This window comes from Grampus griseus (assembly GCF_964374135.1).
Source record: "Grampus griseus genome assembly, chromosome: 11".
Taxonomy (NCBI): domain Eukaryota; kingdom Metazoa; phylum Chordata; class Mammalia; order Artiodactyla; family Delphinidae; genus Grampus; species Grampus griseus.
Genome location: NC_139005.1, coordinates 32,108,161 through 32,121,188, shown reverse-complemented (window position 1 = coordinate 32,121,188; position 13,028 = coordinate 32,108,161). Strand labels below are relative to the sequence as shown.

The 13,028-nt window shown below is 35.9% G+C and overlaps 1 protein-coding gene across 3 annotated transcripts in view; it reads right to left on the bottom strand.

Annotated features, from left to right (window-relative positions):
• CNTN1 (contactin 1) overlaps positions 1-13,028 on the bottom strand; it is a gene marked incomplete at both ends in the record, with an annotated part of 164,881 nt that overhangs the window by 40,435 nt on the left and 111,418 nt on the right. For all 3 annotated transcript variants that reach the window (XM_082666225.1, XM_082666224.1, XM_082666226.1), the window contains 2 exons: positions 3,985-4,141; positions 4,938-5,050. In XM_082666225.1, coding sequence (XP_082522351.1) covers positions 3,985-4,141; positions 4,938-5,050 — 270 coding nt within the window. The remainder of the gene's footprint in view (positions 1-3,984; positions 4,142-4,937; positions 5,051-13,028) is intronic.

The window sequence follows — 13,028 nt, the reverse complement described above, 5'->3', positions numbered from 1 at the left end:
TTGTTAATCTATGTTCTAACATTTGTAAGTGAATATGTCATAAACTAAATTAATTTATTAAAATTTATATTTAAAATATTGTAGCTATCTTCACCAGATTCTTAATTTAACTCACAATGATCTATAAAACAAAAGATTCTTAAAAGACAATATAGAATGTATTAGACATAGTATGTTTGTGACGAAACATTTACAGTATTATGTTTGCCTCACTGTGAGCTATAAACATCTGATAGGGAACAATTTATTAAGACAGCAGCTGACAGTGTTAAGGTCAGAGATAAGTGGAGTTACAGATTACCATGTCTAATAAATTTTCTAGAATATCTCTAAGTCTTAATCTTTGTAAGAATCAAACTTGTGGATGAGTATGTCATAATGTAAATCACGTACCCAATGGGAAAGCATTATCAACATTCTAGACATCTAAATTATAGTTTAAGTTGCCAAATTATTCTTACTCTATACAGAAATCATGAATTTATTCAAGAATTATTTGTTAAAACCCTGTTATGTGCCAGATATGTCCTCTGAGTGCTGGGGATTCAAGGGTTGAACAAGGCAGGCAAGAACTTGCCTCCTCAGAGCTTACATTCAAGTAAAGATAAAGATAGACAATAAACAGTATAAATTAATAAGATAATTCTAAATAGCTATAAATATTATGAATAAATTTTAAAAGTGACATGATATGACAAAACATTGGAGTAGAGGGCTATCTTACATTGATGGCTGTATAATAATTCTTCATTGAGAAGGTGACATCTGAGCAGAAACAAAAATGACAAGAATGACCTGCTGTGCCAAGATCCAGAGAATCCCAGGCAGCAGCAAGAAAAAGTACAGGTGATTAAAGGTAATACGAACAATGTTGGTATGTTCAAGAAGCAAAAAGAGGTCAATGGACCAAGGGTGAAATCAATTAACTGAGGGGAGAGAGTTTGGCAGGGCCAGATTATAAAGGTAGGTGGTGAGGAATTTAGATTTCATTTTATAGGATATCTTTCTAAGAGGAAAGTTATATGATTTGACATGTTTGAAAGGATCAGTCTGGCTGCTGCATAGGGAATGGACTATAGGAAGTCAAAACTGGCAGCCTAAAAAATTTTTAGAATTGTCATAGAGCCAGCGAGGAATGATTGTGATGTGGACTTGAAGGCATGTGGAAATGTACAAATGGTAGTACATTTTAAGTATGTAAACTATGCCTCACATATTTTAGGCATTTAATGTATATTTGTTGAATGAATGAATCAATGAATGGACAGCATAATGTTATAAATATGAAAATGTAGCAGTGTATTATATTCATGGCTACATATTTTAGGCATGAAAACTGAAACAAATGAAAGTACTGGGAATCTTTTAAACTTATGAGAAAGCTTAAAATTTTCATTTGTATTTAAATGCTTTTCTCACTACAAATAATTTAAAAAATTTGAAAATAAATCCAAACTTAAATGAGAAAATTCTAGAATGGTGCTATTCACCAAACATCTGACATTTCCTAATGTTAATTCTACAGTTTTTTTTTTTTGTACAGTTATGGTCAGATTGAGATAAATAATAGAAATTCTGCATTAATAAGAATATTTTCCATTATTTAGCAAAAAAAGAGGAAACTATGTTTGAGGTTTCTAAAAAACCATACTCTGTGTCTTCTGCACATGGGCTGTTTACACTGGGCAATCAGACTATAAACTTGGTGTGCTGCAGCTGGTCCATACTACCTTCCAAAAGGCAACCATCACATTTTAAGGAAGTTTAAGTTAGTTGTTGAAAACACTGTTATTAAAATTGAAATTATGTAAACTTATTAGTTAAATGAAAAAGTTTAAAACAAAGGTAGTAAATATTCAGTCTCTTCACTTCGTAATTATTTACTACATTTTAATTGTCTTCAGTGCTCTTGAGGTTATGCCTGTTGCGTCTGTATGGTGACAATCCTATCACAGTGTGCTCCTAACCACTTCTTTCCAACTCCACATTTAGTGACATCATGTGGGAAGCTTGAAATCGGACATGATGAAATATTTGCATCACAAAAATTGGCAAACACTATAAACCAGGGCTTCCTCCTACCCAGGAGAGTCAATTGTTTAACATTTACCAGCACACCACTAATGTACTAATGCTACTGTCACTGCTACAGCATCTGTCCCTGCTAAGAACTTCTATAGTCTAAATTCCAGAAACTACGTTCTGCTTTGCATTAGGAATGAATCAAGGGTAAAAATGAAGAGAGCAACAGTGTTCCACTGCTGGCTTTTAGACAGGGAAGGTCAGTGTTCAAAAGTACTTTACTTAGTTCGTTTGCATTTTACCACCCTCAAAATAATGTCCACATTTGCCTCTCATTTCCTTTTGTGAAACAGCCCTGCTAAGTGTGAAACTATGGAAGCTGTGTGTTATCAAAGTTCAAAATTTAGAAAAAGTTTCAAAGATAAAAAGATGCCATTTTCTCCTATTAAAATAGTAATGACTTAAAAGAAAGAGACTAATGTTGGAATGGTGCAACATTAGTACTCATACACAATGATAATAGGAATATAAGTTGATAAATATTTTAAAATAAATTTTGAAATATAGAAGTAAAACTCTTTAACTTATTGTTTAAATTTAACCTGCAGAAAGATTATTTAAATTTAACCTGCAGAAATATTTATAAAAATGCACTCAAAATAGTGTTATTTATGATAGGAAAAACTGAAATGGGTAGATAACTTTCGTACATTTGTTTGAGAGAATATTATGTATAATTTTAAATAAAATGCATAAAGTTTTCAATGACATGGGGGATGTTCATAGAACATAACTGATAAAATTTGGATATGACACAATATATTAAATCACATGAAACTATATATGTATATAGGGTAACTAAAAGTAAATTCCACTGAACATTAGTTAAGCAGTTAGTGTTTGGAATATGACTATTTTCTTTTCCTTTCATATTTTCGCAATTTTCTAAAAAGACATAATAATACTGTCTAAACTAAAAGTATTTTCAATGTAAATAATTTGAATTTATAAGAAAACCTAAAATTTCCATTTGTATTTACATGCTTTCTCACTGCAAATAATTTAAATAATTTGCAAATAAATCCAAACATATTTTTAAAAAGTCTAGAATAGTACTATTCACCTAACATCTGACATTTCCTAATGTTAATTCAACAGTTTCTTTGCATAACCATGATTGGACAAAAAACACTGGAATTGTTTCAAAGGGTTTTTATTTTAGGTTCATATGTAACATATTCATCTATTTAGCTATAAATCACCAAATTTTCTTCTAAATCAATTATTGCCATCTTTGCTTTAGCATATTCTAGCACTTCATAGTCTCATAAAATTCTCAAAATGACCTCAATTTTAATTCAGTATAATTAAACTATACCATGCATACAGCGTGAGTGAAAATATCAAAATTTTTAAAATTAGTAGAGTTCTACAGGAAGAAATAACTGCCTTAAATATTTATTTCAAATTAACCAATGCTGTGAGAAATAATTAGAGTCTGCAGAAAAGGAATAGCTATACTGAGACAAATAGACATACTGGTAAAGGAAGGAACTATCATCTATTGTCTTTCTATCTTATTATATTAATATGTGTAAGATAAAGAAAAGGGGGTGAGAAGAATACTGATAATTGTCCAGTGAATTTCCTTTTGATATAAGAGAATTTTGGATATTATTATCTAATGATCTAGTATTATGTACCATTTTAATGCATTATGGTATTTTAATTGTGCTTTGCTGTCCAGATAATAACCAATAGGTATCTGATAGGTTGCAAATGTACTTTGTGACTCATAAAGGGAGAAGTTTCAAGTTTCAGGGCATTCTTACCATTTCAAATCTCCTTACAAATGATACTGATATTAGTGTGAATATCAGTCCCACATTTACCCTTGAGAAGTCATATGGGCCTAGAACTTACGAGTACTTAATTAAAACGTGCCTTAAATGATTGGCTTACCTGAAATTTTGACTTGAGACACCACTCCATCTCCTCCATCACTGTGTGCACGAACCTCTACAACATATTCTCCATCCCTGGGGATTGGGACTTCTATGGAGTGTTTATGAGTTGAATACAGCTTGCCATCATGCTGGCCATCAGGTCTATAGAGTACCTTTAAAAGTTTCAAAATATTTATGTTTAATAAATTGGCAATAAGGAGTCAATGCCCTAACATTAAAACCAGAATAAAAACGCTTATACTTTTATTAATTAAAAAAAAATCTTAGGGAACTGTGTGTAATACTAGCTGGAAAATTCATGTTATTTTTAATTCACAGAAATTGATTTCATCTATTTTTAGGGTGATCCAAGAGGATGCATCTTAAGCATCTAAATTTTATTTTTTGAAATTACCAAAATAGAGAGAATGTGTCTTTTTATGAAAAAGGTAAAAAAATGAGGGCTCTTTCAATATATTAAATTAGTCTAAAAATTGCCTAGTAATTAAAATTTTTTCACACTGTTTCTAAAAGTTAGTGTTGACTGAAAAATGTGATAGTGTGATATAGAGAATATATAGAAATAACCTTTTTTTCCATTTTTGTTCATTTACAGAGGGTACCTCATACATCAAAGAATTCACTGTGTGCTTGGTGACACTATCTTAATCATTGTCAAACAAAAATGGATTCTTTCTTTCTCTCTTTTTTAAACACCAATTATTCTAACAACTCTATTCTTTAAAGCAGTTATTCTATCTTGCTCATTTGACATAGTATTTTTCTAGAATTCACTGAAAATCTTTTCTCATTTCAAAATTTATCATGTCATCTGATTCTGCTTCACAGCTAGAATAAAAGAGAGCTGGATGGGTTTTGGCAAAAAAAAAAAAAAAAAAAAACAAACATCAGTCACTCTTTGTAAGAATGAAGCTTGTGTGGGAAATAATCTAGTAATCTTTTATATACCTTATATCCTGTCACTGTGGATTCATTTGACAGTGCAACCACATGATCCCAGGTGATTATGTAGCGTGAACCAGACCTTACGGAACTGATGATCCTTGGAGGCTGGCTTGGAGCTGTGAAAGTAATAACATGCAACTGATAGTCACCATATCCAATTTCAATTCTGCAAGCTGTATCACATTGGGAATAATAATACTGATAATGACGTGACAACAACAATGGCTAATTCTGATTTTGTACTGTTTGCCTGGCACTATGGTATGCACTTTACATCCATGGGTTCATTGAATGCACTGGGACCCTGGGAGGTAGGTAATAAAATGATCTCTTATTCTCTTCTCATCAACCTTCATTTGGATGTCTCTCTCCACCAGTCTTTTTCTTTTTCTTTTTCTTTTTTTTGCAATACGTGGGCCTCTCACTGTTGTGGCCTCTCCCGTTGAGGAGCACAGGCTCCGGACGCGCAGGCTCAGCGGCCATGGCTCACGGGCCCAGCCGCTCCGCAGCATGTGGGATCCTCCCGGACCGGGGCACGAACCCGCGTCCCCTGCATCGGCAGGCTGACTCTCAACCACTGCGCCACCAGGGAAGCCCCTCCACCAGTCTTTTGAAACTTCTGTTTTCAAGGTCTTCAATCATCTCCACTTGGCCAAATCTAATGTCACTTTTTTATTCTTTTAAAACTTAGCATCTTTGCAGTATTTCACAGAGTTGACCTTCCAATTCTTTCTTGAATATCTTTTCTTAAATTTCATAATCTCTTATAATCTTTCCTCCTATCTCTCAGGTTCTTCCTTCTCATTAATCATCCTTTGCTAGCTCCATGTCCTCTGCCCAGTTTCCAAATGGTGGAATGACTTAGGACTTGATTCTGAGCACACTTCTCTCCTCTATATATGAATCTTCTTTAAACCTCTCACCTGGGCCCATGGTTTTGAGTACACACAATTTTATCTCAAGCTCGTCTCTCTCTCGACCTCTAGACATGTATGTGCAACTTCCTATCTCCTCCTAAATGTCTAAAAGGTTTCTCAGATGCAATATAATCAAGACAGAACATTTACTATGTACCCCCAAATCTGTCTTTCTGTGAGACTTTACCATATTTACTAAATGGTACAACCAAACCCCCAATTTCTCAAGCCAAAATCGATTCAGTCTTCCATTCCATTTATTGCCAACATCCAAATTAGCTGCAAATTTTCAACTCTGCCTGCTGAAAATTTTCCACTTCTTTCTATCTCCATTATCACCTAATGCTGGCTACCAACGTTTCTTCCTCAAATACTAAAAAAGGTCTCCTAATTTGCTATTCTGCTTTCACTTTTATTCCACCAATATCCATTGTCTACCCAGAATAATTTAAAAAAACCATAAATTAGATATCACTCTCTGCCTTACTATCTTCCAATGATTTCTTATCACACTTAGAAAGAATTTAAACTCCTTACTATGATCTATAAGACCCTTCTTATTATGACTCCAGCACACTTCTTCCTCCTCAACTCAGAGCCTATGCTCTGGAACTATTGGCCTTTCTACAAGTAAAGCATACCGCACTCTTTTCATATAAAGGCTTTGTGCTAGTTATTTTATCTGCCTGATAGAATCTCCTCTGCAAAGACTTCCTTCTTATTACTCATATCCTAGGTCAAATGGCATCTTCTCTAAGAGGATATTCCCAACCATCAGATTCGAATTTGGCTCCCACCCAGGCAGTTTTAAATTGTATTATCTGTTTATTTATTGTATTTTATTTATTACTTAATTCTAATTGAAGTGTAGTTGATTTACTATATTATATTACTTTCAGGTGTACAACAGTGATTCAATATTTTTATTGATTCTACCACTTTAGAAGTTACAAAATATTGGCTATATTCCCTATGCTGTACAATATAGCCTTGCAGTTCATTTATTTTATATATAGCAGTCTGTACCTCTTAATCCTACCCCTATTTTACTCCACCCCCTTTCCCTCTCTGCACTGGCAACCACTGGTTTGTTCCCTGTATCTGTGAGTCTGCTTCTATATTGTTATGTTCGTTCATCTGTTTTATATTTTATTCCACATATAAGTGCTAGCATTAAGTATTTGACTTTGTCTGACTTACTTCACTAAGCACAATACCTTCCAGGTCCATCCACATTGTTGCAAATGGCAAAATTTCATTCCTTCTTTAATGGCTGATTAATACTCCATTGTATATATATATACCACAACTACTTTGTCCCTTCATCTATTGATGGACATTTAGGTTGCTTCCATATCTTGGCTGTTATAAATAATGCTATGAAGGCTGGAGTGCATGCATCTTTTCAAATTAGTGTTTTTATTTTCTTCAGATATATATCTAGGAGTGGAATTGCTGGATTTAAGTTTTTTGAGGACCTTCATATCACTTACCATAGTGGCTGCATCAATTTACATTCCAACCAATGATATACTAGGGTTCCCTTTTCTTCACATCCTTGCCAACATTTGATATTTGCAGTATTTTTGATGACAGCCATTCTGACAACTGTGAGGTGATAACTCATTGTGGTTTTGATTTGACTTGGTCAGTGATTAGTGATGTTGAGCATCTTTTCATGTGCCTATTGGCCATCTGTATGTCTTTTTGGAAAAATGCCTATTCAGATCTTCTGCCCATTTTTTTAATGGGTTGTTTGTTGTTTTGATATTGAGTTAAATGAGCTGTTTACATATTTTTGATATTAGTTGCTTATCTGTCATATAATATGCACATATTTTCTCCCACTCAGTAGGTTATCTTTTCATTTTTTCAATGATTTCCTTTGCTGAGCAAAAACTTTTAGGTTTAATTTGGTTCCATTTGTTTATTTTTGCTTTTGTTTCCTTTGCCTAAGGAAACAGACCCCAAAAAATGTCAAATAGTATTCAGCCTATCTTTTCTTATAGGAATTTTATGGTTTCTGGTCTTACATTTAGTTCTTTAATCCATTTTGAGCTTATTTTTGCATATGGTATTAAGAAAATCTTCTAATTTCATTCTTTTGCATGTATCTATCCAGTTTTCCCAGTACCACTTATTGAAGAGACTGTCTTTTCCCCTTTGTATACTCTTTTTTTTTTTTTTTGTGGTACGTGGACCTCTCACTGTTGTGGCCTCTCCCGTTGCGGAGCACAGGCTCCGGACGCGCAGGATCAGCAGCCATGGCTCACGGGACAAGCCACGCTGTGGCATGTGGGATCTTCCCAGACTGGGGCACGAACCTGTGTCCCCTGCATCAGCAGGCGGACTCTCAACCACTGTGCCACCAGGGAAGCTCCTCCTCTTTGTATACTTTTGTTTCCTTTATCATATATTAATTGACTATAAGAACATGAGTTTATTTCTGGGCTCTCTATTCTGTTCTATTGACCTATGTGTCTGTATTGTGCCACTACCATACTGTTTTGATTACTGTAGCTTTGTAGTATAGTCTGAAGTCAGCAAGCATGATACCTCCAGCTCTGGTTCTTCATTCTCAAAATTATTTTGGCCACTCAGGGTATTTGTGGTTCCATAAAATTTTAGAATTATTTCTTCTAGTTGTGTGAAAATGTCATGGGTATTTTGATACAAATTGCATTAAATCTTCTCTATTGATTTGTTTTGGTCTGAATTTTATTTATTTCCTCTCTTATCTTTATTATTTCCTTCTTTCTGTTGATTTTAGGCTCTGTTTCCTCTTCTTTTTCTAATTCCTTTAGATGGTAGTTTAAGTTGTTTATTCAGATAGTTCTCCTTTCTTCAGGTAGGCCTGTATGGCTACGAACTTCCCTCTTAGAACTACTTTTGCTGTGTCCCATAGATTTTGAAAAGCTGTGTTTTTATTTTCATTTGTCTCTAGGTATTTTCTGATTTTCTCTTTGATTTCCTTCATTGACCCATTGGTTTTTCAGTAGTATGCTTTTTAGATCCTTAGGTTTATGTTTTTCCCATTTTTCTTCCTGTAATTGTTTTCTAGTTTCATACCATTTTCACTATAAAAGATGATTGATATAATTTTTATCCTCTTAAGTTTTTTGAGATTTGTTTTTTGGCCTAGCGTGTGATCTACTCTGGGAAGCATGCCATTTGAATTTGAAAGAAATGTGTACTCTGCTGTTTTTGGGTGGAATGTTCTATAGATATCTCTTAAGTGCAACTGGTCTAATGTGTCATTTAAGGCCACTGTTTCTTTTTTTTTTAATCTTTTTTTTTTAACATTGTTATTGGAGTATAATTGCTTTACAATGTTGTATTAGTTTTTGCTGTATAACAAAGTGAATTAGCTATATATATACACATATATCCCCATATCCACTCCCTCTTGTGTCTCCCTCCCACCCTCCCTTCTCCACCCCTCTAGGTGGTCACAAAGCACCGAGCTGATCTCCCTGTGCTATGCAGCTGCTTCCCATTAGCTATCTATTTTACATTTGGTAGTGTATATATGTCAATGCCACTCTTGCACTTCATCCCAGCTTATGCTTGCCCCTCCCTGTGTCCTCAAGTCCATTCTCTATGTCTGAGTCCTTATTCCTGTCCTTCCCCTAGGTTCTTCAGAATCATTTTTTTTTTTTTTTGGATTCCATATATATGTGTTAGCATACGGTATTTGTTTATCTCTTTCTTTTTTTTTTTTTTTTTGCGGTATGCGGGCCTCTCACTTCTGTGGCCTCTCCTGCTGCGGAGCACAGGCTCCGGACATGCAGGCTCAGCAGCCACGGCTCACGGGCCCAGCCGCTCCGCGGCATGTGGGATCTTCCCAGACCAGGTCACGAACCTGTGTCCCCTGCATCGGCAGGCGGATTCTCAACCACTGCGCCACCAGGGAAGCCCTGTTTTTCTCTTTCTGACTTACTTCACTCTGTATGACAGGCTCTAGGTCCATCCACCTCACTACAAATAACTCAATTCCGTTTCTTTTTATGGCTGAGTAATATTCCATTGTATATATGTGCCACATTTTCTTTATCCATTCATCTGTTGATGGACACTTAGGTTGCTTCCATGTTCTGGCTATTGTAAATAGTGCTGCAATGAACACTGGGGTGCATGTGTCTTTTTGAATTATGGTTTTCTCAGGGTATATGCCCAGTACTGGGATTTCTGGGTCATATGGTAGCTCTATTTTTAGTTTTTTAAGGAACCTCCATACTCTTCTCCATAGTGGCTGTATCAATTTACATTCCCACCAACAGTGCAAGAAGGTTCCCTTTTCTCCACACCCTCTCCAGCATTTATTGTTTGTAGATTTTTTTGATGATGAAGGCCACTGTTTCTTTATTGATAATCTGTCTGGATAATCTACCCATTGATGTAAGTGGGATGTTAAAGTTCCCTACTGTTATTGTATTAGTGTCAATTTCTCCCTTTATGTCTGTTAATATTTGATTTATATGTTTAGGTGCATACATGATAACAAATGTTATACCCTTTTCTTGTATCACTTCCTTTACCATTTCATTATATTATGCACTTCTCTATCTTTGTTATAGACTGTATCTGTTATGAGTATTGCTACCTCAGCTTTCTTTTAGTTTCCATTTGCATGAATCTCTTTCCATCTCCTCACTTTCAGTCTCTGTGTGTCTTTAGCTCTGAAGTGAGTCTCTTGTAAGTAACAGATAGATGGGACTTTTTCCCTATTTAATCAACCACTCTGTGTCTTTTAATTGGAGCATTTAGTGTATTGACATTTGAAGTGATTATTGATAGATATATACGTATTGCCATCCTGTTACTTGTTTTCTGGTTGTTTTGTAGTTGTCTTTTAGTTTCTTCCCTTGTGGTTTGATTTTCTTTATTGGTGTGCTCGTGTTCCTTTCTCTCCAGTTTTTGTGTATCTATAATTGTGGGTTTTGACTTGTAGTTACCATGGAGTCCATATATGTTGACCTACAACTATAACTACTTGTTTTAAACTGATAATCATTTAAATTCAAACACATTCTAAAAGATCTACTTTTTAAACTCCCCTCCACACATTTTCTGTTTTGATGTCTTATTTTGCTTCTTCATGTTTATCCTTTAAAAGTCTATTGTGGTTATAGTTGATTTTACAATTTTTGTTTTTTAATCTTCATAGTTGCTTATTTAAGTGGTGATCCACAGCCTTTACTATATATTGGCTCTTACTAGTAGGGTTTTTTCTTTCATATCAACTCTTACTACTTGTTGTAACCCTTTCTTTTCCACTTAGAGAAGACCCTCTAAAATTTTTTGCAAGGTTGGCTTTGTATTGATAAACTCTTTTAGTTTTTGCTTCTCCTATCTCTCCTTCAATTCTGAATGATAACCTTGCTGAGTAGAGTACCCTAGTTTGTAGGTTTTTCCCTTTCAGCACTTTAAATATATTATGCCACTCCCTTCTGGCCCGCAAAGCTTCTGTAGAAATATCAGCTAATAGCCTTATGGGGGTTCCCTTGTAAGTGATTCTTTGTTTTTCTCTTGCTACCTTTAGAATTCTCTCCTTATCTTTAACTTTTGCCATTTCTTTATGATACGTCTTGGGTCTCTTTGGGTTCATCTTGTTTGGGATCCTCTGTGCTTCCTGTATCTGGATATCTGTTTCCTTCTTCAGGTTTGGGAAGTTTTCAGCCATCATTTCATCAAATACACTTTTGACCCCCTTCTCTCTTCTTCTGGGACCCGCATAATAAAAATGTTAGTATGGGGGCTTCCCTGGTGGCGCAGTGGTTAAGAATCTGCCTGCCAATGCAGGGGACACGGGTTTGAGCCCTGGTCTGGGAAGATCCCACATGCCGCGGAGCAACTAGGCCTGTGAGCCACAACTACTGAGCCTGCACGTCTGAAGCTTGTGCTCTGCAACAATAGAGGCCGCAACAGTGAGAGGCCCATGCACCAAGACGAAGAGTGGCCCCCGCTTGCTGCAACTAGAGAAAGCCCTCTCACAGAAACAAAGACCCAACACAGACAAAAATAAATTAATTAATTTAAAAAAATGTTAGTATGCTTGATATTGTCACAGAGGTCCCTTAAACTGTTCTCAATTTTTTAAAATATGTTTTTCTTTTGCTGTTCTGATTGGATTATTTCCATTATTCTATCGTCCAGATTGCTTATGTGTTCTTCTGTATCATGTAGTCAGCTGCTAATTCCATCTAGTGTTTTTCATTTCAGTTATTGCATTCTTCAGTTGTGACTTGTTCTTTTTAACATTTTCTAATTCCTAGTTAAGATCTTCACTGTCTTCATCTATTCTTTTCCCAAGTTCAGTTAGCATTCTTATTACTAATGCTTTAAACTCTTTATCTCTGCTTCATTAGTTGTTTTTTTACAGAGGTTCTTTTCTTTCTCTTTTGTTTGAAACTAATTTCTCTGTCTTCATATTTAACTTTCTCAGTCTCTTTGAAATTAGGTGAAACATTTAACTATTCAGTTCTTGAAGGAGTGTTCTTGTGTTGTAGTGCCCCTACCAATCTCTGTGTGTCCAGTGGCTTTGGTGGGAGAACTGGATCTGAAGCGAGCATGGGTCACATCTCCTCTTACAGTGTGCTGGTAACTATCATTCTGCTGGAATGTGGGGCTGGAGACAGAAGGACTAGATCCAGAGCCAGATGTGTACTGGAGCTTCTCCTATGCTCAGTGGCCATCACCATCTTACTGGGGGCAGTTTTGAGTCCCAAGGTGCTGGAGCAGAAGCCCTGAGGTTCAGGTCTAAGCTGGTTCCATTCCCTCTAAATGTGTCTTCTCCCTCCCCACAGCAACAGAATCATTGCCTCAGAGGGGAGCAGTGCTAGAGCAAGGGGGCCAGAGTGGGTGCCCAGTGCAGGCCAGAGCATGTGATAAGACAGTCCTGGCAAGCCAGTCAGAGCTTGAGACAGCTCCCAATTCGGAGCCTCTGTGAGCACAAGTAATGGCTGCCCTTGCCCCATTCAGATGCAGTGCTGTTTCTTTTCCAGTTCCTTCCCCCATAACTGCACACTCTCCTTGGCAATGTAGCCTTTGTCCTATCTGGGAACTTTTCTAAAGAAGGCAACTGGTGCAGATTGGGACACATGCTGGGAAAGCCCAAGGAAAGCCATCAGAGGATTTTCAATCTGATTTCTCTCTCTTGTTACCAGGAGTAAGCAAC